General features: G+C 50.7%; 1 protein-coding gene across 7 annotated transcripts in view; it reads left to right on the forward strand.

Annotated features, from left to right (window-relative positions):
• Positions 1 to 25,629, forward strand: part of LOC309562087 (E1A-binding protein p400-like) — a 512,144-nt gene that overhangs the window by 408,069 nt on the left and 78,446 nt on the right. For all 7 annotated transcript variants that reach the window (XM_082266206.1, XM_082266208.1, XM_082266207.1 and 4 more), the window contains one exon: positions 18,363 to 18,499. In XM_082266206.1, the coding sequence (XP_082122332.1) occupies positions 18,363 to 18,499 (137 nt within the window). The remainder of the gene's footprint in view (positions 1 to 18,362; positions 18,500 to 25,629) is intronic.

A 25,629-nucleotide genomic window follows, 5' to 3' on the forward strand; every position in this document is an offset into this window, starting at 1 on the left:
ATGCCCTTTTTGTCTTTTGCCATTAATGTATCAGTAAGGGCCGTGTGCGTTGATGCGGCCATCCTGGGTTCTCTCCAGGAGCTGGCTAATTTGGTATACAGGGGTCCTCGGTCGTGCCCCGCCCTTCCACTTCCCACTAGGACCACGCTTCAGGTATGGGATAGGGCCGGGCGAAGGCTCCGGGAGCCCTCTCTTCGATCCCCCTACTGCCCGCTGTGGGGCAATCCCTGCCAGGGTCACCTGCAAACAGTACCAGACCCCCAGGTCTGGGCCCGATACGGTGTGAAGATATTGAAAGATATTTTCTCTCCTGCTAGGTTGATGCCCTTCCAAGAGTTTAGGAATAAGCATAGATTACCGGGCAGGATGTATTTTCGTTATGTGCAGTTGCGGCACGCCGCACGCGCTCAGTTCCCGACTCCGCTGACCCTGCACATGGACCCTATCGAAGAGCTGTTGGCCCAGGAGACACTCCCTAAGCCTTTGTCCGCACTTTACTTGGATCTGCTGTGGATAGAATCTCTGAAGCTGGACAGGCTGTGGGACTTGTGGATGGCAGACCTTCCTGACCTGGACAGGGAAGACTGGGTGGACTGCCTTGATGGGAGTGTCCTGAATTAGTTTGTTTCTAAAGGAAATCAACCACCGGTCAAGTTCCTACATAGGGTATACTACACCCCCAGGGGCTGTGCAGAATATACCCCCAGAGGTCTCAGAGTTGTCCCCGGTGTGGAATGGGTGTGGGCACGTATTTACATATGTTCTGGAGCTGCCCCAGGGTCCCTTGGTACTGGGCGGAGGTGGCTGAAATTATTCAACCTCCAGTTACTCATCTTCTCTTGCACCTTTTTTTGTCTCAGATTTACAATTCCTGGGGCATGGTTCTGACAAAGTTGTTATTCCTCCTATTGTCGATTTCTCTATAGTTTCTAAAATTCTATGATCCACCAACGCATAATCTAATCTGGAGTACGTCCCATGCACAGAGGCGTAATAGGTATAATCCCTTTCTCCGGGGTGTTGTATCCTCCAGGCATCCACCAGCTGCACCTAATGTAACTTTTTTTTCACTTGGCTCAATTTCTTACCTCCTCTCCCCGATGCTTGCGACATTGTGTCCATCTCCGGATCAAGGCAAAAATGTAAATCCCCAGCTATTATTGTTATATCTTTCTTAAAATCTTCTAGCTTACTAATTACCATTTTCAGATATTGTATTGTTTTTTATTTGGGCAATATATGTTGACGAGGGTATATTCTCTCCCCTGTATCTTACCCCTCAGGAACATATATCTCCCTTCTAGATCCATCATCCTCTCTTCTATCTTTAAATCCAATCCTTTATCAAAACCAATGGCAACACCCTTTGCGCGTTTAGTTGCTGAGTCTACATAGAACCAGGTCGGGTATTCTTTTGAGTACAATATGATGTTAACATCATGTGTGATGTGTGTTTCCTGAAGGAATACTACAATTGATGCATATTGTTTAATTTCCTTGAGTATTTTTGATCTCTTCGTTGGGGTGTTTAGTCCTCTGACATTATATGATAAGAAGTTAAGTGTCATTTATTTTGTCTTTCTCCCTCTCCTCCTCCCTCTCTTGTCCTCTCTTTCAAATTTATACCTTTCCTTACCCGAACTTCAGCTTGCTTAATTAATGTTCACAGAGGGATATTGGTGAGGTGAGGGAGAGAAAATTGACTCTCACTAGGGCAAAAATTACTTAAGCAACATATACTTACCCCCCCCCCCCTCCTTTCCCTCCCCTACCCCTAGGTCTGCAAATATCTGTAGCTTCGCTCCCTTAAAGTCAATCTCTGATGTTCCTCTCAATTTCTCCTGAATCATAGCTTTATATTTATAGCCCTCAAATTTCATTATCACATCCCTTGGTTTCTCAACGGCTATATGCGGGGGATTTCCTAATTCTATGTGCCCTCTTTATCTTAATCCAATTCTCCTCCCGTTTTCGTAGGATGGGATTGAAGACCTCACTTATCCCTTTCTAAGTCTTCCTTTTCTTCCTCTGGTAGGCCTCTTATTTTCAGGTTCTTCCTTCTACCCCTACTCTCCTGATCTAATATTTAATATTCCATTATCCTTTTGATCCTTTTGTAATTTTCCAATCTGCTCTTTTAAATTTCTGATAACTTCTCCTTAGGATTCCATTTTTTCTTCCACCTCTTCAACTCTGGCTACCATGTGTCCTAGTTCTCCTCATAATGTGGATAATTCCCCTTTGATAATGTTTTGCAATTTTTGGAACATATCCATCATTTCGTATTTAGTTGGAAATTGTGGGCTTAAGTTTATACACTCTGTCCCTTCTTTCCTTTCTAATAGACTTTCGTTTATATATCCCTCCATTTTTTTTTTTTATTTGAGACAAACCAACGAATACCTTTTCTCGGCTTCCATTTGCAGTCCTGTGGGTATTAGGGATGTTTTGAAGTGGAGAGTAGACAAAAAATTGTGGCTTCCTTAGAGATCAACATCACTAGGTGTCCAGAAAACAAAGAATCTGGTAGGTATTTGAACAAAAGAGGAAAATAAAGAGAGTCCAACAAAAATGGGACCAACGTGATTCATGCAACAATAAACCTTGCAATGAACTGTCCATTAAGGACTTCATTGGGGGTATTAAGAAAGTTCAAAAGGGAAACTGTGAACATTACAGCTACTCTAACTTTACCAGGTTGGTAGTTACTCATCCAATTCAGCACTTGTGTTCTGCCTGTGCTTAAACAATCATGTGGAGCGGCCATCATAGTTTGTATTCCAAGAGGGACCCTTCCAATTAATGGATACTGCAGGCCTGGAGGGTATGCTAGAACACAGCGATCTCTCCTCTCTGTCAAGCCAATGGGTTGCAGCGGTAGGTTTTAAGAAGAAATGAACTTCCCCCCTTGGCTACCACTCAAATTTTAGAAGAATGTAGCATAACATACTGAATATTGAGCACTCAGGGGCGTCGTTTGACATCAGTAAACTTAGCTCTTTGTTTCTGTACTTCAGCCGAGTAATCTGGTAATAGGTAAACTTTTTGGTTATCTATGGTAAGTGCATCCCTCCATACTTCTGGCTTTTGCAAGGATTATGTCTCTATCTTTGTAGTTCAAGAGTTTAAACAAGAACGTGCAAGAAGGGTTACCTAAAAGCAGGGGGGGCATGGGTACTTTGTGTGCTTGCTTCACAGAAAACATGGGAGTAAAGGACTCCTTTCCAAAGATTGTCAGTAGCCAACTTCCAATAAATGCCACCGGATTTTTCCCCTCAGCTCTTTCTGGTATGCCTATGGCACATATGTTATTTCGCCTCATTATGTTCTCTAAATCAACCAAGCGTGTGGCTTACTGAGCTGCAAGGAGCACGTTTGGTTTAACATCTCTCATGAGAGGTGCCATGTCATTTTCAACTGTACTATTGCATCCCTCCAGAGCTGATGTTCTCTCCTGTAACTTTTGCATGTCATGTCTAATAAAATAGACCTCGGCCTTCACCCTCTTTATCTCATTAGTGAGGGCTGCTATGGATAAATTACATGCGATCACTGCCATCATATTGTACCGGAGTGTAGGCTATGGGTCATCTCCACCAATGGATGTTGGTACAGTGCATGGGTCAGTGGCTGTACTCACCACGTCCCATGTTGTAAATAAAGCAGAGATATCTTCTAACGGTGCCGTGTCGTCGTCATCCCCATTAGCACCTGGAAGATCTTCTGGTATGGTGGAAAGGGTGGAGGACTCCTTCAGCAAGGAGCGTGAGAAAAGCTTCTGTGCGGCCTCCTTGTAGCTCTCGTTCACGAGGAGACGAGACGTGGAGCCATCTTGCCCAGACAGGTCCGGAGCTGACTGTGTTGTTTCCAGCCTTTTGGACATGCTACGATGCGGGCAATGCAGTCGTATCGGTACAGCTTCCTCTTACCGGTCTGCCGCTGTAAATTGAGGGAATTTTCCTGGAGGACTACAAGCGACAGCAGAGCTGGGCCTCGCACAGGATAATATAGATCCTTTTGGATTCCCAGCCTGCCACCGTGCGTCGCAGGTCACTGGTGCGCCCTGGCCTCGCAACGACAGTGCCACTCGGGATGGGAATGAGCCTGCGGAGGTCCATCTTCGCCGGGGGTGTCTCAACTCTGGAATGACCGTGTGTTGCTAGCATCCCTCCTTGGCTGACGGCACCCCCACTCAGGGTGGGAGGTCTCCGTATCAGAGCTGTGCCTGCATTCTCTGGACTGGTGAGTACTACTACCCCCTTGTCCCTGGGACTAGGACCTGTGGGGGGGCTCTTAGGGGATGGCAGTGCTGGTGGTCTCTGTGATATCCCTCTTCTGGCCAGCGTGGTAAGTTTCCTTCCCTCCCTCCCTGGTCCTGTTTAGGGTGCTGTGCGGTGCACTGGCAGTACCTGGGGGGGCATGGGGGGCTTTGTAGCATCCAGGGGTTCTCTCTGGGGTTCCCTGTGGTGGCTAGATAGTGCTTGTGGACTTTATTTGGCGCCGTTTAGCGCGGCCACCATCTTGGGTGAGGGCAGGCTGGCTGGGCTCATTTTAAAGGCAGCAACCATTTTAGCTCCCTGTTCTTGTGCCAATTGGGGGCCATCTTGATTGTGGGCAAACGCCTAGTAAGGGCGGCAGCCATTTTGCCTGGGATTCCTCCCATTGACTTTCATTAGGCACCATTTTTTTGTGGCTCAGGGTGGGCATAGGCCATAGGGGGTGCCGTCAGCCAAGGAGGGATGCTAGCAACACACGGTCATTCCAGAGTTGAGACACCCCCGGCGAAGATGGACCTCCGCAGGCTCATTCCCATCCCGAGTGGCACTGTCGTTGCGAGGCCAGGGCGCACCAGTGACCTGCGACGCATGGTGGCAGGCTGGGAATCCAAAAGGATCTATATTATCCTGTGCGAGGCCCAGCTCTCCTTTTCACTGAGCAGCGTGTGGAAAACACTGACACTGTGGGGGATTTTTACTGTTTTCTCGGGCATTATCATGTTGAGACGTTTTTCTCTGGTGGCTATCACCTTCTCTGAAGGGGCTCCACAGGTAGTGCAAGTTGCAGTGGGGGCCGCGGCACCGCCGTTTTAAAGGGCCAACGTCCCATTAATTTTAAATTACAATAATGGACTCCCAGGGTAACTTTTTCCCCACAGACCTGGTTGTGGCTTCAGGTACTCCTGAATCCTCTTCTATGGCTTCATTATATGCTGCTCTTGCGACTTTGGCGTCCAAGGTGGATCTGCTGCTGTCTGAACGCGCTTATCACAAACGGCCTATGCACTCGCAGTCTTCTGACTCAGAGCCTTATTTGGTTGCCTCAGACAACGTCCCCCTTGAGGGGTCCCAGTCTTCCTATTTGGATGGTGAGGGGGAGGAGCCTTCCTCCATGATGGCACGAGAATGTGCCGCGGTTGAAGTGCTCATTACCCCCGTTATGGAGACTTTACATCTTGATGATGGGCCCTCCCTGTCGGGTAAGCGTGTTTCCTTCAGGTCCCGCACAGCCCAGCAGTCGGGTCAGGTTTTTCCCCCTGTCCCGAGGAGTTTCACAAAATTGTGAACGACCAGTTGCGTCACATTACGCATATGCTGACGGTACCTAAGCGGTTTTATACCGTTATCTTTTTGCAGGTCCTGTTGATAACCATTGGACGGTGTCACCTACGGTGGAACACACTGTTTCTGGACTATATAAATTCACTTTAATGCCATGGAGGACTCCCCGGTGTTTCAGGATCCGGCAGATAGGCGGGGGGGTGCCTTCCCTCCATATCTACGTGGTGGCGGGCTCCCTGCTCACACTTGTGTTCGCTTCGGGGATGGTTTCCCAAGCTGTCGCGGATGGACCAGGGCACTATGGCGTTAGTGGCAGAGTCGGTATCTCTGGCTGCCCTGCATATGGTGGCTCAAGTGACCCAGGCTGTGGTGTCCCGGTGTGCCGCAGCCCTGAATGAGGCCCCTTTGGTCACACGGCTGTCTGTGGTCGGGTTGTGATCTGCCGCCTTGTATGGCTAAGAAGCTGGTCGGTTGACCACTCACCCACAAAAACTGTGTCTGATATCCCTTATGTGGGTAATTGCCTTTTTTGGGGACAATCTAGATGAGTTGATCAAAGGGCTTACGGGGGGGCAAGGGTACTCCTTTGCCCCAGACCTCTATGGGGAAATCCCCCCGCTCTAGGCGGGGCCCTTCCCTTACGGCTCATCGTGGGTCTTTTCGTGCCTTCGGGGCACAGGATAAAGGGAAGTCCTTCATGTCCTCAGGTGGTAACGAGAAGTCATGGTCAGGTAAGACCAAGGGCAGTCAGGCCGGTTTGGCGGCCCAGTCCACCTCTGCCTGGGGGGGGCGCCCTCACACGTTTTCAGGGGTGGGGGACATCTGCGTTGTTTTCAGGAACCTTGGTTGTCCGGAATTCAGGACAGGTAGGTTCACAAACTGATTCATTCAGGGTACAAGATCGAGTTTCAATCTCGCCCCGCAGACAGGTTTTTTCCATCAAATCTCCATCTGACTCCCGCTCGTTTCAGAGTTCTCATGGGGGCGGTACAAAATTTGCTCGCCCAAGGAGTCATTGTGCCACTGCCTTCATGGGACAGGTTTCGCGGTTTTTATTCCAACCTGTTCACGGTGCCCAGAAGAGAGGGCAAGGTGCGTCCGATTCTGGACCTGAAGTCTCTGAACCGCGCGGGTACAGGGGTTCCAGATGGAATCCATCAGGTAGGTGGGGGCGTCGTTGAGTCCAGGGGACTTCCTGGCCTCCATCGACTTGGCGGATGCGTATGTTCCCATCAGACCTGTCTCCACTTTGCGTTGGCAGAGGAGCATTACCAGTTTGTGGCATTGCCCTTCGGTCTCGCTTCGGCTCCCAGGGTATTCACAGAGGTTTTGGCTCCGGTGCTGGTTTTACTGCCTTTCAAGGGGTTTGAGGTTCTCGGTTATCTTGACGTCCTCCTATTATGGTTAAGCTTGTGTGCGACTTTGTCGAGTGATCTGTCGGTCACGGTTCCGACACTCCTGGAGTTCGTGTGGACCGTCGCCTTTCAGAAGTCGGCTCTGACCCCGTCAGTTCGTCTCCAGTACCTGGGGATGGTCCTGAACTCAGCACGGGCACAAGTTTTTTCTCCCGGAGGACAAAGCTCCAGTCCCTGCAGGAAGAGATCGGGTCCCTTAGGGACAATGATTTGTCCTCTCTGCGGGCCTGTATGCGGTCCCTGGGTCTGATGGTTTCGGCTTTCGAAGCCGTCCCGTTTGCTCAATTTCACACGAGAACTCTGCAAGCGGAGATCCTTACCAGGTGGGACAGAATGCCTCAGTCGTTGGACAGGTGGTTTTCTCTGAGCCACCTAGCAAGATTGGATCTTTTGTGGTGGCTCCTGTCACCATTTCTGACACAAGGCAAGTCCTTCCGGCCTCTGCTGTGGACGGAGCTCATCACGGATGCAGCCTATCGGGCTGGGGTAGAGTTCTGGGCATGCTTTGTCCCCAGGGGACGTGGTCGGTGAAGGAGGCCTTCTTATCGATAGACGTCTTGCAGCTCTGAGCTGTCAAGCTATGCTTGTAACGTTGGTCACCTTGGCTTCAGGGTTGCCCGGTTCGGGTTCGGTTGGACAACGCTACGGCGGTGGCTTGATTCAATCGCCACGGTTCCTCTCTTGGGCTGAGACGCATGTTCCGGCTTTTTTGGCCGTGCTCATTCCGGGTGTGGAGACCTGGCAGGTGGACTATCTGAGTCGCCAAACCCTGGACCAGGGAGAATGGTCCCTGCATTTGGTGATGTGTACCTCCTGTGTGCCCGGTAGGGGACTCCGGACGTGGATCTGTCCACGTCCCGTCTCAACTATAGGGTGGGAAGGTTCGTGGCCAGAACCCGTGATCCTCTGGCGGATGCCACGGACGCGTTGGTGGTGCCCTGGCACCGGTGTCGGCTGATTTATGTCTTCCCTCCGATTCAAATGTTATCAAGGTTCCTCCGCAGGTTGGCGTCGGAACGGATGCGGGTCATTCTGGTGGCCCCAGACTGGCCGTGTCGGTCTTGGTACGCTGACTTCGTTCAGATGGTCGTCGAGCCTCCCTGGCGGCTTCCGCTATGAGACGATTTACTGTCTCGAGGGCCGATCTTCCATCCTGCTTTGCAGTCTCTGGCTTTGACGGCGTGGCTGTTGCCAGCCAAGTCTTGAGAGACAGGGGTCTCTCGAGTGCTGTCGTTTCTACCTTATTGAAGGCTCGGTAAGCTACCTCTGGTATTATTTACTATCGCACCTGGAGGGCGTATATTGTGTGTCGCAGGGGTTTCATCCCCGCTTCTCTTTGGTGGCGAGGGTTTTGGCCTTCCTACAGGAAGGTGTGGATCAGCGGTTGGCGCTGGCCAGGTTTGAAGGTCAGTTGTTGGCCTTGGCCTTTTTTTCCAGCGTCCCTTGGCAATTAATTCCTTGATTCAGGGGCTGCTACATCTGGCTCCTCCAAGGGAAGCTCCATTGCCGCCATGGGACCTGAACTTTTGCAACGGCCCCCCTTTGAAAACATCAGAGACATATCTCTGCCTGTGTTGTCCCAGAAAGTTGCTTTTCTGGTAGCTGTGACCTCTGCTCACAGAGTGGCTGAGTTGGCGGCTCTGTCTTGCCGCTCGCCTTCTCGGGTTGTTCATAGGGACAAAGTGGTCTTGCGACCCAATCCCTCTTTTCTTCCCAAGGTGGTTTCTGCTTTCCACCTCTACGAAGATGTTGTCTTGTCTTCGCTTTAGGCGAAAACCCGAGCATCCCAAGGATATTGCCTTACTTTCCTTGGGGGTGGTTCGGGTGGTCGGGGGGTATTTCCCTGTCCAAAACTGAGTCTTTTCGGAAGTCTGACTCTCTGTTTGTTCTTCCTGAGGGTCCTCAGAAGGGTGTGGCAGCGTCCGCGGCAAACATGTCTATCTGGATCAGGCGGGCGATTGTTTGGGCCTGTTCAATCCAGGGTTAGGTTCCTCTTTTCCCTGTTCGGGCTCATTCTGATTGAGCTGCCCGTGCCTATTGGGCGTTTCGCCATCAGGTTTCTGTGGCTCAGGTGTGCACAATGGCGGCTGGTCGTCTGTGCACCTTTTCACTGCATTTTTACACACTTGCTGTGATGGCATCCTCGGATGCTTCCTTTGGCCGTGCAGTTTTGTGCGCGGCGGTTGTTTTGCGTGGACGGGTTTTCTGTCTCTTCTTGGGGTGTCTTTGTCCAGGGTTGGCTCTTGTTGAGCTTTTGTTGCCCTGTTGGCTCAGTTTGTTTAGACTGGCCTGGTTGCACGTTGCCTTTTCTTTGGTTGCATCTTCCCACCCCTTACACCTACACTGCTTTGGGACATCCCACTAGTGAAGGCTAACTAAACGGGCGGCTACTGTCAAAGGACATAAGAGAAAATAGCATTTTTGTAAGAACTTACTGTAAAATTCTTTTCTCTGAGTCCTCTGACAGTCGCCGCCCCCGCCCCTCTTCTTTTTGGGGTTGATAGTCTTCATATGCTGCTTGCTACACAACTGGAGAGCAGCTCCTAGTGGTTGATGGGTTATAGCTGAGGAACAGCCCCCTAGAGGTGTGTTATGTGTGAAGGCTTTTGTTTGTTAACCTTTTACTGCCTAGCCTGCTCTTGCAGAGGAGGCCATTACCCACTAGCGAAGGCTAACTGAAAGGGCGGTGACTGTCAGAGGACTCAGAGAAAATAATTTTACTGTAAGTTCTTACAAAAATTCATCATTTTAGGCCAATTTGTATTCTGCTACAAATTTGATTTAAAAATCCTGATAAGTGTATTTTGATTGGTTTGCGCAAAAGTTATTGCGTCTACAAACTAGGTGAAAGATTTATGTAATTTCTATTTATTTTTTTCTAGTAAGTAATGGCGGCGATCAGTGATTTTGAGTGGGACTGCGACATTGCGGCTGACAGATTGGACCCCTAACTGACATGTTTTAACACTTTTGTGGGAACCAGTGATATTACTACAGTGCTAAAAATATGCACTGTTACTGTAATAATGACACTGGCAGGGAAGGCATTAACCCAGGGGCGATCAAAGGGTTTAAGTGTGCGCCTAGGGGGTGTTTTCTAACTGGGGGGGTGGGCTTGTGAGAGAACAACGGTCTGCTGTGTTTACAACACATGGGTAGCGATCGTGGGTGCCCGGCGGCAATCGCGGCCACCGGCACCCGTGGATCAGCTTCTCCGCGCGCACACCCCCAGGATCGCTCCCGTGAACCACCATACATACGGCAGCTGGTTGGCAAGTGGTTAATAAAATCTAAGTACCTTTTTTCCTAATCGATATACAGCTGTCACGTGGCTCTTTCCTTGTCTGTAGGGGAAAAAAAAAATCAGCCTTTGGAATACAGAGTAAAAATAAATCAATAATGTCAAACTGTTTTAAATTGTCATACAAATATATATTTGAAAAAAAATATTTTATTTCTCTTTCGTTCATTGACGGACACAGCTCCAGAATCTTCTTAACCATTGGCTATGCTGCCCCCTACAGGAGAAGGACACTAGGCAGGAAAAAGCTTTACCACGCCTATGGGGCAGTCCCAGGGGATATACTCCCAAACTCTGCTATAGGCATTCCGTTTTTTTCTGCCTAGTCAGGAGTAAGGACCTAGTTCCTTGCTAGGGATCTCTGGTCCAAGCATTTTTTCCTTTTTAAATGGAATTTTTCCTCTTTCCTCCTGGAGGTTGTGAGCTGGCTTTTGCAATGTGCTCTGAAGGGGGGCTTCCTTTGGGGTTGCTGTTGACCTGTTCTCTCCAGGCGCAAACCGGGGGGTTACAACAGGGTCCTTCGCCACCCTGGGGGTTAGCTACCTGGGCAGGGGGGTCCTACGGGCTCCTGGCAGTTGTGTTTGGTTGGGGGAGCGGATGGGTTCACATCCGCGAGTCCGTGCGGCCGGGCTTGGCCCAAAGTTTAGGCCGCGGCTTTGCGGCCTAACGGCCGGACGCTGTGTGGGAGGCCCGGTGAGGGGGGCTGAAGCCACCACCCTCCATTTGGGCATCCACCCTCTCCCCCATTGTGCCTGGGCGGTCGGCTTCGGTGGGCTTCGCGCCCAGGCGGCAGGGCGCCCACAGAAATGTAGGCCGTGTCTCACGGCCGAGTGGGCTCCTCCTGTGAGTGTCCTGTAGACACCTGCCTTCCCTTGGATATGACCTGTGCAGTTAGGCCTCTACCAACATTCAGGCCTACTAGGCCATGCGGTCAGCCTGGCGCCTTCCTTGCAGGGGGGGGCGCTGTGGGGGTGGTCACCTTTTTGATGACCGCATGCTGCCATTATTGTGTAGGGCACTTCCCCTTTTTAGCTCTGCAGACCATCTGGGTACATTGCCTACGCGTCATGGCGGACGCCCCCCTTTAAGGGCGCCATTTATTTTCATGCAGGCCACTATGGAGGGGTTTAAAGGGCAGCCCCCTTTTTGTTTTTTTTTGTGGGGTCCAGTAGGTGCTCGCCGTCCCCTTGCGGGATCACAGTCAGCGACCCTCACCTGCCTGTTTTGTGTCTATGTATACAAAAAGAAAAATCTTGCGATTAGAGTTGCAGCTGCTGCTGCATCGGAGGTGTCGGTCCTCTTTAGTACCACAGGCCTTCCAAGGTGGCAAGGGTGTTCCCCTTCTTCCGCTACTTGACAAGAATGTCGCAAAACAGTGGGATTGTCCAAAACGCACTTGTCTTGGTTCTGCAGTGTCCTTCAGAGGATTCATTGCTTTCAAGTGGGCGGTCCCATCAATAATAGATTTGCTGGTTTCCAGGTTGCCTGAATCTACCTTACGCCAGATTGTTGAGCCCTCACCTTTTACAGCTCCGGCTGATAGGAGGGTGAAGGCTCCGGCCCACCATATGTTCATTGTGGCTGCTTCGGCGCCTAGGCCGGTATTTACCATTGCCCTATTTCTGCAAATTCTAATGAGTGGGCTAAACTTTTACGCCTGGACTTGGAGGGGGAGTAATTTTCCCTGCCTTTGCGGAACTGGTGGACTGGTTGGTCCAGTGGCTACAGTTGTTTTTTTTGCTGTGATCCCCTTTTGCTGTGGCTCCCTTGGTCTTAGGCTGTATGTATCAGCAGCGGTCTTTGGGCGTGTTGTTTGGGCTGAAATGCTGGTCTGCTGATAAGAAGGCCTTATCTGATATCACTTTGTGAGGAATCACCTGTTTGGAGCGGCCCTGAATGACATCATTAAGGATTTCTCAGGGGGGTAGAGTTCTTTCCTTCCACAGGCAACAAAGACGAGGAGTAGTGATCGACCGATATCGGTTTTTCGTTGCCGATACCGACATTTTGGCGATCGCATATAGGTATTGGCCGATATTCTTTTACATTTAACATTTTGCAAAATAAACACACATTTCGACACAAATCTGTTACTAAAAATGTTAATGATTATTTATTCACATTTTTAACATTAAGGGCTCGTTCTTCACACCTTAACTGCATGAAAACTGATAGGAAAACTGCATTTGCAGGGACATCAGAAATTGACATCATCTGATTGTGAATGATGCATAAACTGCTGCAGTAGTGCGCTCACTCACTGCAATAATTTTAAATCACTACTGCAGTGCCCTCAGTGCAAAACTGCTAGAAAAAAAGCTAGACAGTGGATTGGAATCAGTGGACTACCGCTGCAGTAGTGACTGGACTACAGCTGGCTGTCCGAGGCGTGGGAGGCGGTCTTAGAAGGCAGAACGTGTGCAGCGTGCGGAGAATGACGTGACGTGTGCGACGCGTGCGAGGTGGTCTTAGAAGGCAGAACGTGTGCAGCCCAACATACGCAATGACGTCACGACAATATCGGTAACTTCCGGGGCCGATTCCGATATATCGGAGAAAGTGCATATTGGTGTTGCCGATAATCGGTCGATCCCTAACAGGGAGCCCCTTCATAGACGTGGCCCATTCTTCTTGGCTCATAAGACGTCTGTTTGTCATCTCTTAAGATCTCAAGACAAATGGCCCTTCTGGGCCTCTACCGGAGGTTCCAAGAGGACCTTGTCTGGCTAGCCATGAGCGGGCTCTCCAGACCTGTGGATGGGCTCCCTCAGCATGAAGGGGTGCCCTCACCCATATCTAGGGTGGGGGAGGTAGAGGAGGATGTCGACCACTGCCCCCCGGATCTGTGGACCTCCCTAGTATAGGACAAGGGGTCCACAAAGTATTTTATTCAGGCTACAAGATCGAGTTTCAGTCTTATCTTCCGGAAAGGTTCTTCCCCCCCCAACCTGCATTGTCCCCAGACCACTTACGGGGTCTCTTGGGGCAGTGCAAGACTTGTTACTGCAAGTGTTGATTATCCTGGTTCCGACTTTGAAACAATTTCAGGTTTTTTTCTAACCTGTTTACAGCCCCCAGGGAGGTAGGCAAGGTACCTTGAGGCTTTAAACGCTTTGTGTGGGTACAGAAGTTCTTAATGGAATCCATTCATACGGTAATGGCTTCCCTATAGCGGGGATCTTCTTGCTTCTATCGATATTAAGGATGCTTACCTTCATTTTCCGTTATACGCCGGTCATAATCGTTTCCTCTGTTTTGCCATTGGCAAGGAGCATTATCAGTTTGTGGCGTTAGCCCTTGGTCTTACTTCTGCTTTTCGGGCCTTTACGAGAGTGTTGGCCTAGGTGCTGGCCTTGTTGCTTCAGCAGGGGATTGCGGTACTGGGGTACCTGGATGATCTTCTTCTGCGAACAGTGTCCCCGACAGTTCCGATGGACTTCTGGTTCCGTCCACCAAATTGGATTGTTTGGGTCAGAGTGTCTTGCCTCTGGACAAACTTCAAAAATTGCAGGATGCAATTCTGTTGCTGTTGTTCAGCAGATGGTCGTCTTTCTGGAACTACATGCGTGGGCCTGACGATTTCTACCTTTGAGGCGGTTCTGTTGCACAGTTCCATTAGAGATCTCTGCATCCCGTTGAGCTAGGGTACAAGAGGATCCCTGCATTGGTGGCTTTGTTCTCTGGCACATCGACAGAGCTGTTCTTTCCTTCCTTTATACTTGATGATAGTCATCCCGAATGCCAGCCTGTCCGGGTGGGGAGGTGTTCTCGGCACAGATTGTGCTCAGAGGGGTCTGTATTCTGGAGGAGTCCAGACTGCCAATCAATGTACTGGAACTTCAAATGTTCAGACCTTGTCTGGGTCTTTGGACAATCGCCTTAGGCTAATCCAATCTGCCAATGCCTCGGCTGTGGCCTATGTCAATCATCAAAGAGGCACAATAAATGTCCTGGTGGTTCGGGAAGTAGCCGGCATTCTAAGGTGGGCAGAACATTCATTCCAGCCCTCTCTGCTGTACACTCTCCAGGAGGGGAAAATTGGCAGATTACCTCAGTCGACAGGCATTGGACCAGGGGGAATGTTCACTTCATGCGAAGGTGTTCTTCAGTTGTGTCTCTGGTGGAGTATTCCCGAGGTGGGCCTGTTGGGCTCTCGTCTTAACAGTAAGGTACAGAGGTACAGCCTAGGGATCCTCTAGCCAATGCCACAGACGCATTAGTGGCTCCCTTAGGTCAGTATTTTCTGGTTACGCCTTCTCCCCTCAAGCTGCTGCCAAGCATCCTGCACAGGATCCAGGCAGAAAGAATCCCAGTCATTCTAGTGGTTCCAGACTGGCCTTGTTTGTCTTGGTACTCTGATCTGGTATGGCTGGTCGCCGCTGCTTCTTGGAGACTTCCTCTCAGAGAAGATCTATTGGCCCAAGGGCCAATCTTCCATCCTGCTTTACAGTCGATGGCTTTAATGGCTTGGCTGTTGAAAGCCAGGTGCGGAAGGATAGGGGGTTGTCTAAATCACTGATTCCCACGCTGTTAAAGGCTAAAAAATCTACATCTAGGAAGATTTACCATTGTGCCTGAAAGACGTGTATTGCGTGTTGTGAGTCTCTTGGGAGGTCATCCTTGTTCCCTTTCGGTGCCTCGGATTTTGGCATTCTTCCAATGAGGTGTTGAGCAGCGCCTGGCCTTGGGTACCATCAAGGGCCAGGTTTTTCGGCCTTGGTGGTCTTCTTTTACCGTCCTTTGGCCACGCATTCTCTGGTTCGCACCTTTATTCAGGGGGTTTGCCACTTGGCTCCCCCAGTACGGTCTCCGTTACCTTGGTGGGATCTCAATTTGATGCTGTCGGTTCTCCAACACCCACCTTTCAAAGATATTGTGAGCTTCCTCTGCTTACATTGCCCCAGAAGATAGCCTTCTTGATAGCTATTACTTCTGCACGCAGGGTGTCTGAGCTGTCTTGTCGTTCGCCTTACCTGTGGCTAACAGAGATAAAGTGGTGCTTCGCCCTTGTCAGTCTTTCCTTCCTAAGGTTGTTTCTGGTTTCCATCTGAATGAAGACATTGTTTTGCCTTCCCTGTGTCCTAAGCCTAAACATCCCAGGGAGATTGCCTTGCACTCTCTGCATGTGGGTCGGGCGCTCAGGGTGTACCTTGCGGCAACTGAGTCATTTTGGAAATCAGCCTTATTGTCTGTCCTCACAGATTGACCTCGCAAAAGGTTGGTCGCGTCTGCCGCGACCATTTTCAGATGGACAAGAAAGACGGTGGTGCAGACCTATTCACATCAAGGGTCAGGTTCCTCCGTTCCCTGTTAAGGCACTTTCTAGGCGGGCGCTTAGTGCCTTTTAGGCTTTACGCCATCAGGCGTCAGTGATATAGGTTTGCAAGGCGGCCACCTGGTCGCCTGTGCACACTTTCAAAAAATTTTATAAAGTGGATGTACTGGCATCTGCAGATGCTGCTTTTGGCCGCAAGCTTTTGCAGGCCGCTGTTTGAGAGGACCTGGTCCTCTTTGAGGGTGTATTGTTTTCAGGTGAGCTCCAGATGTTCCTGGTTGAGCTCCATGTTACCTGGTTGGCTAGGTTTAGCCTTTTGGGAATATTTTCTGCTGTGTTTTTTCTACCCCTCATGTTTAACACTGCTCCGGGACGTCCCAATGGTTAAGAAGATTCTGGAGCTGTGTCCATCAATGAACGAAAGAGAAAATTATATTTATAATTATAATTATAAAAATATATTATATATATTCGAAAGAGAAATATATATATTTTCTCTTTATTTTTTGCACAAGTTGACGGACCAAGATCCAGAAGAACTACAAGCAACAGCCGGCTGTGGTTTCGCACTGTATAATCTAGATCCTTAAGGTTTCCTAGCCTGACCAGCGAGCGTGCGCAGGTTATAGTCCAGAACTAGGCCTCGCCACGACAGTGCCCTGACAGATGGGGATGAGCCTGAGAGTGGCTTTTCTCGCTGGGATGCGATGACCTGGAATGCCCTGAGTCACAGCTTCCCCCTGGCTGACATCACCCCCGTCCCGGGTGGGAGGTGACCTGTTTCGTTGTGGCACCCACCTGGTATCTTGGTATGGTGAGTAGATTGTCCCCCCAAAACCTCTGGCGGTCTCGGGGTGGACGTGGACCCCCTCCCTGGAATAGTCAGACCCAAGGGACTCCCTCCTTCCCCTGGCTCTCTGAGGACGGGGCCTGTAGACTCCTCAGCACCCCCTTACCTCTAGCAGGTTTTTTACCTTGGGGGGTGGTAATATAGCGGCCGTTGTGGTGCTGCATTGGTGGGGGTGGCTAGTCCTTGATCCTTTCCAATGGCTACTGTTACTGGAGACCGCATGGCGCACCATGGGGGCCGCCATTTTGCTGTGGATCATGTATATTTCTGTTCCCATTGTATTGCATGGGCAGCCATTTTCTATAGTTCCCCATTATGAATGCATTGAGCGGCCATTTTCCTGAGGTCCACAAGCTGGACAGGCATGAGGCATGGCTTTTTTAATTATAGAGGCAGAGTTTCCTTTTCCTCTTCCTGTGCAGTCAGTGTCACTTTCGTTTTGCATAGCAGATACTGGCAGTCTCCTGAACGGTCTGGTAAAGTTTTTCTGGGGTTCCCTGTAGTTTTTTCCTCATCCACTCTGCTATTAGTTCTATTAGTCAGGGGTTGAGGGTCCGCATTTGAGTGTTTTTTAAAGGGACAATGCTCTAATTTTAAGTCAGTGTAACATGTAGTCCCAGAATAAATCTTCACCTGCAGACCCCCTGGGAGCAAGTGTGGAACCTTCTGGGTCACAGTCCCAGCCTGAAATCGCAGCTTATTTGCAAAATCTGATGTCTAAGGTGGATTTTGTCATTTCAAGTATTGCCAGACGGAAATTCCCTCTGCCCTTGCCTCCATCGGCAGCGGGATCCTTAAACTCTGAGACAGATATGGCTGTCGCAGACATAGCCCACCCTGAGGGGTCAGTGTCTTCACATTCTGACAGTGAAGAGGACCTGTCCTCCTTAGCCACTGCGCAGGAACGCACACTGGTGGAAGCTCTTATAGTTTCAGTGCGGGAAACTTTAAAATTGGCTGATGACTCCACAGTGCCGGCTACGCAGGTGTCTTTTGGCTCCAGCAAATCCCATAAATCGGGCAAGGTGTTCCCTTGTCCAGAATTGTTTCACAATATTGTGGATGAACAATGGCGGCGCATTAAGCATATGCTGGTGGGCCTAAGCGGTTTGCACACCGTTACCCCTTTGCGGAGGCAGCGTCCACTAGGTTGACTGTACCATCAAAGGTTGATTATCCGGTTTCCAGGTTAAATAAAGCGACTCTGGTACCGGTGGAAAAGTCACTGACTTTTGCCATACCAGTGGATATAGGGACACCCGAGGTCGATCTGTTTGCTTCTCGTCTCAACAAGAAGGTTCAGAGGTTTGGAGCCAGGTCTCGGGATCCTCTGGCCGACACCACAGACACTCTGGTGGCTCCTTGGGGTCAGTACCGACTGATTTATGCCTTCCCTCCCTCTGAAACTTCTGCAGAGGCTTCTCCGCAGGATACAGGTGGAAGGCATTCCGGTCATTCTGGTGGCTCCAGACTGGCCTGGGGGGTCTTGGTACACGGACCTGGTAAGGTTGGTCGCTGATGCTCCTTGGAGACCTTGGCTGCGTTGTCCTGTCCTTATCGTAAAATCCTTTTCTCTGATGTTTATTGATGGACACAGCACCCACCTCTCTGTGGAGTTGGGTTCTGACACTTCTTGTCACAAAACTGAGATCCTAGAGCAGGAAGTGGGAGTATACCACCTGGGACTGCGCTATAGGCCTAGTTAAGCTTTGTTAACCCTTTTCCGCCTAGTGTCCTACTCCTAGGAAGAGCAGTATAACCCATCTGTCAAATGAAGATATGAAGCTGTGTCCGTCAATGAACATCAGAGAAAAGGATTTTACGGTAAGACAAAAATCCAGTTTTTTCATTTTTTGATTGCATTATCCCTTTATGGTAATACAATATAGCTACTGTATAAATTGGTTATGGTAATTACTTACAGGTTTTTTAGTGTTTTATTAGTATGTTTTATCAACCTTAGACAAAGAACAGTCGACCTCTTCGGACCAGCCAGATCTATGCTCAGGATGAAGGTGTGACACATACTCAGCTGTACACTAATCGCTTTGAATTGATGAAAATGACTGCAGGAAAGAGGAGTCCACCAATTAAACCACTGTAAGTATTTCTTATATAGAGTTGTACAGGTATTAGGCAAAAAAGCACAGGGAACATGTATCAGCTTTTACTAACAGAACCATTTTTGCTTGTATGATTTGATGTTTTTTCCGCTCTTTCACCAAAAGACAAACATTTATGGGCAAGCATGAACAACGTATTGGCACGTCATCCTCTTTCCTCTTCCAATACAGACAGTTGCAGGGAGTGTACACTGCACTGTTCACATGCAACAGGCAGTGGTGCCAGAAATAGAAAAACACCAGCAGAAAGAAAAAATATATATTTTCTCTTACGTCCTCCGACAGTCGCCGCCACTTCATAATCTTCACTAATGGGGTAATTGACATTTGCTCCGCAGGAGTAGCTAGGCAACAAGATTTGTTAATATCAAAGCTTTTAGCATATCACACCCCTAGGGGGTGGTCCCCTCAGTCAATACCTCCCTGCTTCCTGCATTCTCAACTCAGTTTCTAATGCCTAGCTTAGGAGTAGCTGGCTGATCCTGTGCTGGGGCTTTCAGTCTCAGCCTTCTATCCTCTTTTTGATTTTATTTTGAGTATTTTTCTCTTTCTTATACTTAGCTGTTCTTTTTCTCAGCATTAGTTTAGTTTCTTCGGATGAAGATGATCATGCGGAGCTGGGTCTCGGACTGGCCACCCTGGATCCCAGGGTTCAGGGCCAGGGGCTTCCCAGCCTGCCATCGAGCGTTCAGCTCAGGTTTCCCTGGCATATTGAACGACCCATCCCTGTTCGCTGCATGGATGCTGCCTGTGAGGTGGCAACCTCACCGGACGACATTTGAGGTTTTGCACCGCAGTTCCACTGCGTCCTGGCTGCGACACTCCCTGTCCTCAGTGCAGCGGTTTGGTCGCTGGAGAAGGCTCCCCACGCCATCCGGACTGGTAAGTGCAATTTTATGTGGGGACCTGTCTGTTTTGGGTGTCAGTCTGTGACTGTGGGACCCTGCATGTCTGTGTATGTGCTGAGCTCCCTGTCAGATTCCTGTGTGGAATAGCTGCCTCTCTGTGGGCTGCGGGGGGGGGCTCTCCCGCTCTGCTATGTGAGAGTATGGGGCAGACTGGGCTTGGACATGCTGTGCGGCGGCCGCTACTGCGGCCCGCCATTTTTTGCGGCAAATTATGGTGACCGGCCCTGTGTGGTACAGCGCGGTGTTTTGTCGCCAAACGCCGCCATTTTGGCGGCGATCGATCATACAGCCACATGTCGGCGCCATTTTCTCATTGCCTGAAATGCCTCGGCCGAGCGGCCATGTTTGTGTAGCCTGCATAGGCTTTATAGGGCGGTCAGTCATTGCATCACTTCCTTTGGCTCTGGAACATCGATCGGTGGCAGCAGCCTGTGTGGTCTCTCCAGGTTTTTACCTTTCCCTTTCCTGTATTTCCTTGCTCAGTGTCCTTATCCCTGTGGGGGTCGGTACATACAGTAGTGTGCGGTGGGCTACGCTCGCCGCGGTCTTAAAGGGGCAGTCCTCCTTTTCTCAATTATTGCTGGGGCATGGATTCTCAGGATTGCAAGTTTCCTCCCACCTTGGTGGGGGGCCAAGGGGCTGCTGCATCACCCGAGGGGGCTGATCTGGCTGCTATTGTGGCGAACTTGGCTTCTCAGGTGCAGATGCTAATGGCTGATCGATCCGCAAAACGGCCCAGATTGTCTATTTCCTCTGATTCAGAGGGCGATGGGGCTGCTATGGCTGGAGTGCCCTTCTCAGGGTCTCGCTCATCTCTGGACCTTGGGGGGTCTGAGGGGGAGGCTGAGGTAGAAGGGGTTGATAATTCTCTCCCTCATGTATTTGTGTGATGCGGACTTGGATTTAGTCCCTTTGGCTGCACGCCTCTCAAGTGTGGCGGTATTGAACCGTCGCCTGATATGGCTGAAATGTTGGTCGGTTGACCAATCATCTCGCAAGACTTTAGCTAATTTGCCCTACGCGGGATCTCTCCTTTTTGGCGAGTCTTTGGATACTCTGATAAAGGGAATTTCCGGGAGTAAGAGCACTCTCTTACCCCAAACTCACAAGAATAAGTTTGTTCGCGGTAAGAAGAATACCTCGTTTAGGCCCTCTCAGGGGTCCTTTCGTGCCTTTCGGTCGCAATATAAGGGCAAGCCCTTCAAGGGCCAAGGCTCCCAGAAGAAGCCGTGGGCAGGTAAGCAGAAGTCCGGCCAGTCCGGGTCCGCTGCCCATACCAATTCGGCCTGAAGGGGCGCCCTCACCCGGTTCTGGGGTGGGGGGACGTTTGCTCAGTTTTCTTCAACCCTGGCTGGCCCGCATTCGGGACAGGTGGGTTCAGGAAATTGTTCGACCTGTCCATCATGATGCAGACTCTGCAGGAGTTCGGTTGGACGATAAATTTTCCAAAGTCAACGCTGTGTCCGTCGGTTCGTCTTCCCTACCTGGGGATGATCCTGGACTCTGTTCAAGCGAAGGTCTTCCCGCCGGAAGACAAGCACCGGACACTTCAGGACGAAGTCAGGTCCCTCAGGGACAATCAGTGCTCGTCCCTCCGGACGTGTATGAGGTGTCTGGGATTGATGGTCTCGGCTTTCGAGGCGATTCCCCTTCGCCCAGTTTCGCACGCGGGATCTTCAGGCGGAGATCCTGGCCAAGTGGGACGGGCGTCCGCAATCTCTGGATCTGCGGATTTCGTTGAGCCGCCTCACCCAAAGGGGTCTTTTGTGGTGGCTCCAGTCCCCGGCAGTGTCGGGGGGCAAGTCCTTTCGTCCTTTGTCGTGGACGGTGATCACCACGGATGCCAGCCTGTCGGGCTGGGGTGGTGTTCTGGGCGTTCTGTCCGCCCAGGGAACTTGGTCGGAGGAGGAATCCTCCCTTCCGATCAACATTCTGGAATTGCGAGCGATAAATCTCTGCCTTCTGCGTTGGACGGACAGGCTTCAGGGCCGTCCGGTTCGGGTGCAGACGGACAATGCCACAGCGGTGGCCTACATCAACCACCAAGGGGGCACCAGGAGTGCCCGAGCGGCTCGGGAAGTAGCCGACATTTTTTCTTGGGCCGAGACGCACGTCCCGGCGATCTCTGCAGTTCACATTCCGGGGGTGGAGAACTGGCAGGCGGATTATCTGAGTCGCCAGACCCTGGACCAGGGGCAATGGTCCCTTCACCCGGATGTCTTTCAGTTGTTGTGCGCGAAGTGGGGTTCCCCAGATGTGGACCTGTTCGCGTCTCGTCTAAACAACAAGGTGGAAAGGTTCGAGGCAAGGACGCGCAATCCTCGGGCAGACGCCTCAGACGCGTTAGTGGCGCCCTGGCATCAGTATCGTCTGATGTATGCCTTTCCACCGATTCAGCTGCTGTCCAGGCTCCTTCGCAGGTTGGCCTCGGAACCGCACACGGTGATTCTGGTGGCGCCAGACTGGCCTCGCCGGTCTTGGTACGCAGACCTCGTGAATCTGGCGGTCGACGCTCCGTGGCGTCTGCCTCTTCGAGAAGATCTCCTGTCTCAAGGACCGATATTCCATCCTGCTTTACAGTTGCTGGCTTTAACGGCCTGGCTGTTGAAAGCCAGGTCCTGAAGGATAGGGGTCTCTCCCCTGAGGTCATTCCCACTTTGATCAAGGCTAGAAAAGCCTCTTCGGGGAAGATTTACTACCGTACTTGGAAGGCGTATTTTGCCTGGTGTGAGTCCAGGGGGTATTCCCCTCGCTCGTACTCGGTATCGAGGGTGTTGGCTTTCCTTCAAACGGGCGTGGACCAGCGTTTGGCGTTGGCCACGATTAAGGGTCAGATTTCTGCGCTGGCCGTTCTCTTTCAACGCCCTGTGGCGTCTAATTCTTTGATTAGCACCTTTGTTCAAGGGGTGCGACACTTGGCCCCTCCTCGGAGGGACCCTTTACCTCCATGGGACTTGAACCTTGTTCTGTCCGTGTTGCAGCATGCTCCCTTTGAGAAGATCATTGAGATCTCGTTGTCTCTGTTGTCAAAGAAGGTTGCCTTTTTGGTGGCGATCACTTCGGCTCGCAGGGTATCGGAGCTGGCGGCCTTGTCCTGCAGCTCTCCCTACTTGGTGATTCACTTGGATAAGGTGGTCTTACGACCTAACCCTTCTTTCTCTATCGCTCATTGACAGACGTAGTCCTCGGTGATACAGAACCTTCGGGTTATGTTGCCTCCACAGGAGCAGGACTAGACAGGAAATAAAAATGCTCTGGCCACACCCCAGGGGCAGTCCCTGAGGGTATATCCTCTCTCTCTCCGCCACAGCAAATCAGTTTTTTTCTGTCTAGTCAGGAGTAAGGACCTAGATACCTTGCTGGGATCTTCGGTCCTGGCAAGATTTTTTTCTTAAAAAGATTTTTTAGACAGCTTTTTTCTCCAGTGTTCCTGTGAGATCTTCAAGCAAGAAAGCTGAACTGGGCGACGGGCTGGATGTTGAGATCCGGTGGTCACCCCAGTTCAGCCTACGAGCGCGTGCAGGTAGCTCCGCGCTGGGTCGGCCGCGACATAGTCCCACTGGGGGACTGACCCGCGAGTTAAACGTCTCGCTGAAACGCCAAGGACCATGAGTCACGGCGTCCGTATTGGTCGACAGCCCTCCCGCCCCGGTGGAGAGGGGTACTGTCAGGAGTTGGTGCCCGCCTGGTTCCGGTATGGTGAGTAGTATGTTCCCCCTTTTCCCCTGACGGGTCTTGTGGTGAACGCGGGCCCCTCTCTGTATGGTAAGGTAGAGTCCCCCTCTATCCTATAACATGGCACAGATCCCCCTACTTTGAGTGTGATTTTATGTGCAAAAAGCCAGGAGGCTTGGTTTGGGAGCTAACAATCTAATTGTATACATGTTAAAAAGATTGTAATCAGTGGCAGTATGGGAATCTTACTGTGATAATAAGTACCTACCAGTCAGAAGCCACGGACATGTAGACTGCCTTCCTAGTCAAATCTCCAGCAATAGCAGGCCTTCCGAACGGCCATGCGGTCCGCCAGGGCCGGTACCGCCAACCACGCCAAATCCCCATGCAGAGAAGTTGTTGTGTGCTCTGCAGCACGCCGCTATTCGGTACAGGCCGCCGCCATTTTTTTTGCTGGATCGCACGAGCCGCCATTTTGGCGTAGCCTCGTGTCTCCAGCATGGGGGCGGCCATGTTTGAGGTGATCCAAACACCTCGTGGAGCTAGGGGAGGCGCCGGAAGGCGTGCAGAGGGGCGGAGCCGCCTCCTTTCTTCCTGGGCAGCCAGCCAAAAGACTTCCTGTTTGTGAACACAGCGCTGTAACCTGTTGCAGTTAACTCTGAGCATTAAGTGGTGAGCCTGGGGGTCTATCTCTCTCTCTCTCGATCGATAGGGATCCCTAGCAGGTAACACTAAGGGGCTTTTGTGGCGCTGGGGGTCTGAAAAAAAAAAAAAAAGTTTTTTTTTTATTTATTTAAAATTGAATTGTATTATCCGGGAAGTTACTGGAATAATCATGGACCCTGCCACACAAATACCCCCACCTGTTTCCCTCGAGGGGGCCACGGGACCCGCCGGTGCACAGAGTATGGATGCATTTACAGCAGTTTTGGAGTCTTTGGTGGCTCGGGTGGAGGCAGCCTGTCAGGGACGGGGGTCAAGGAAGCGACCCCCGCCTACCCCTATATTATCTGACACCTCTGACTCAGATTCAGAGATGGTCACTGCAGCTGCAGGTCCCTCTGCAAGGGCTGTTACCTCAGGTAAAGCTCCCTCAAACAGTGAGGAGGACGTTCCTTCTCCCGCTATAATTCAGGAAGAAGCATTGGTGGACGCACTAGTTGTGGCAGTGCGGGAAAACCTTAAGAATTGAGGTTTTACCGGCAGAGGCAACTGAAACAGAGATTCCCTTTGGTACTAACAAACCCATTAAAACGATGAAGGTTTTTCCTGTACCCAAGTGTTTTGGTAATAAAATTAAAGGAGAATGGGAGCATTCTAAGCGTACCTTTACGATTTCCAAGCGTATTGCTAGACGCTATCCATTTGAGGAATCCTTCATTAAGAAATGGACGGTACCACCAGTGGTGGATCCACCTATTTCCAGGCTGAATAAAGCCACGGTTATCCCAGTGGAGGACACTTCGTCCTTTAAGGATCCGGTGGATCGAAAGATGGAAGCGGAGTCCCGCACTATCTTCTCCCTGATAGGGTCAGCATTTAGACCAGTAATTGTTATTGGTCTAGTTTCCCAGACACTAACGGAATGGGCGAGATTGGTACGCCAAGACCTAAGGGGAAAAGATATCCCCCAGGGAACATCTGATTTGATGGAACAGATTATACAAGGGCTACAGTTTGTCTGTGACGCAGCCTTGGATGCTACCCCCCTATTAGGGCATGCATCTATGTCAGCGGTAATCCTCAGACGTGTGCTGTGGTTAAAATGCTGGTCAGCTGACCTAGGTTCCAAAAAGACCTTGACGAATCTCCCCTTTCAGGGGAATCGCCTATTTGGGGCCACCCTAGATGAAATTATTAAGGACGCCACTGGGGGCAAGAGCACTTTCTTGCCACAGGCTGCTAAAGCTAAGGGACCTCGCAACAAGCGAGGACCTTTCTTTACCGCCCATAAAGGGTTCGTACGCCCGGCTGGAACAAGCGGGAAAGGCAAGACTCCTCCAGGAGGGTTCAAGAAAGGCTGGTCGGACAAACAGAGGACCGACTCAGCCAAACCCGAAGCAAAGGATTATACAGCCTGAAGGTGCGCCCCCACCCGGGTTGAGGGTGGGGGGACGTTTTCACCGGTATTCAGGACATTAGATCGAGCATCGACTACTACTACCGGTGCGATTCTTCCCTTCCAACATTTAAGTACTACAGGGAGCGGTAGTCACCGTTCCCTGAATAGATCTTTTCCTTTACCTTTTCCTAAGATTAGTCTCTATTCCCCACAGGAATCGGATCTGGTTGACCAGACAGACCAAGAAGCCTCTAGCCGGGTGACTTCGGTCTCTGAGGTTCAACCAGAAAAGATCACCCTTCCTGATAAGAATCAGGTATCTGATAAATGTGTGGGAACAGAAAACGACCAGACTTTCTCGGATGGTCGGGGCCAGATAGCTCTAGGGACGCCTGGTTCAGATCCAGTCAGCGCCAGTGGTCCTAGAAATTCTAGGCTGGCCTCGTCAAGCCGGCCTGGCCG

This window comes from Pelophylax lessonae, assembly GCF_965119305.1.
Source record: "Pelophylax lessonae genome assembly, chromosome: 1".
In the NCBI taxonomy this organism is placed as follows: Eukaryota; Metazoa; Chordata; class Amphibia; order Anura; family Ranidae; genus Pelophylax; species Pelophylax lessonae.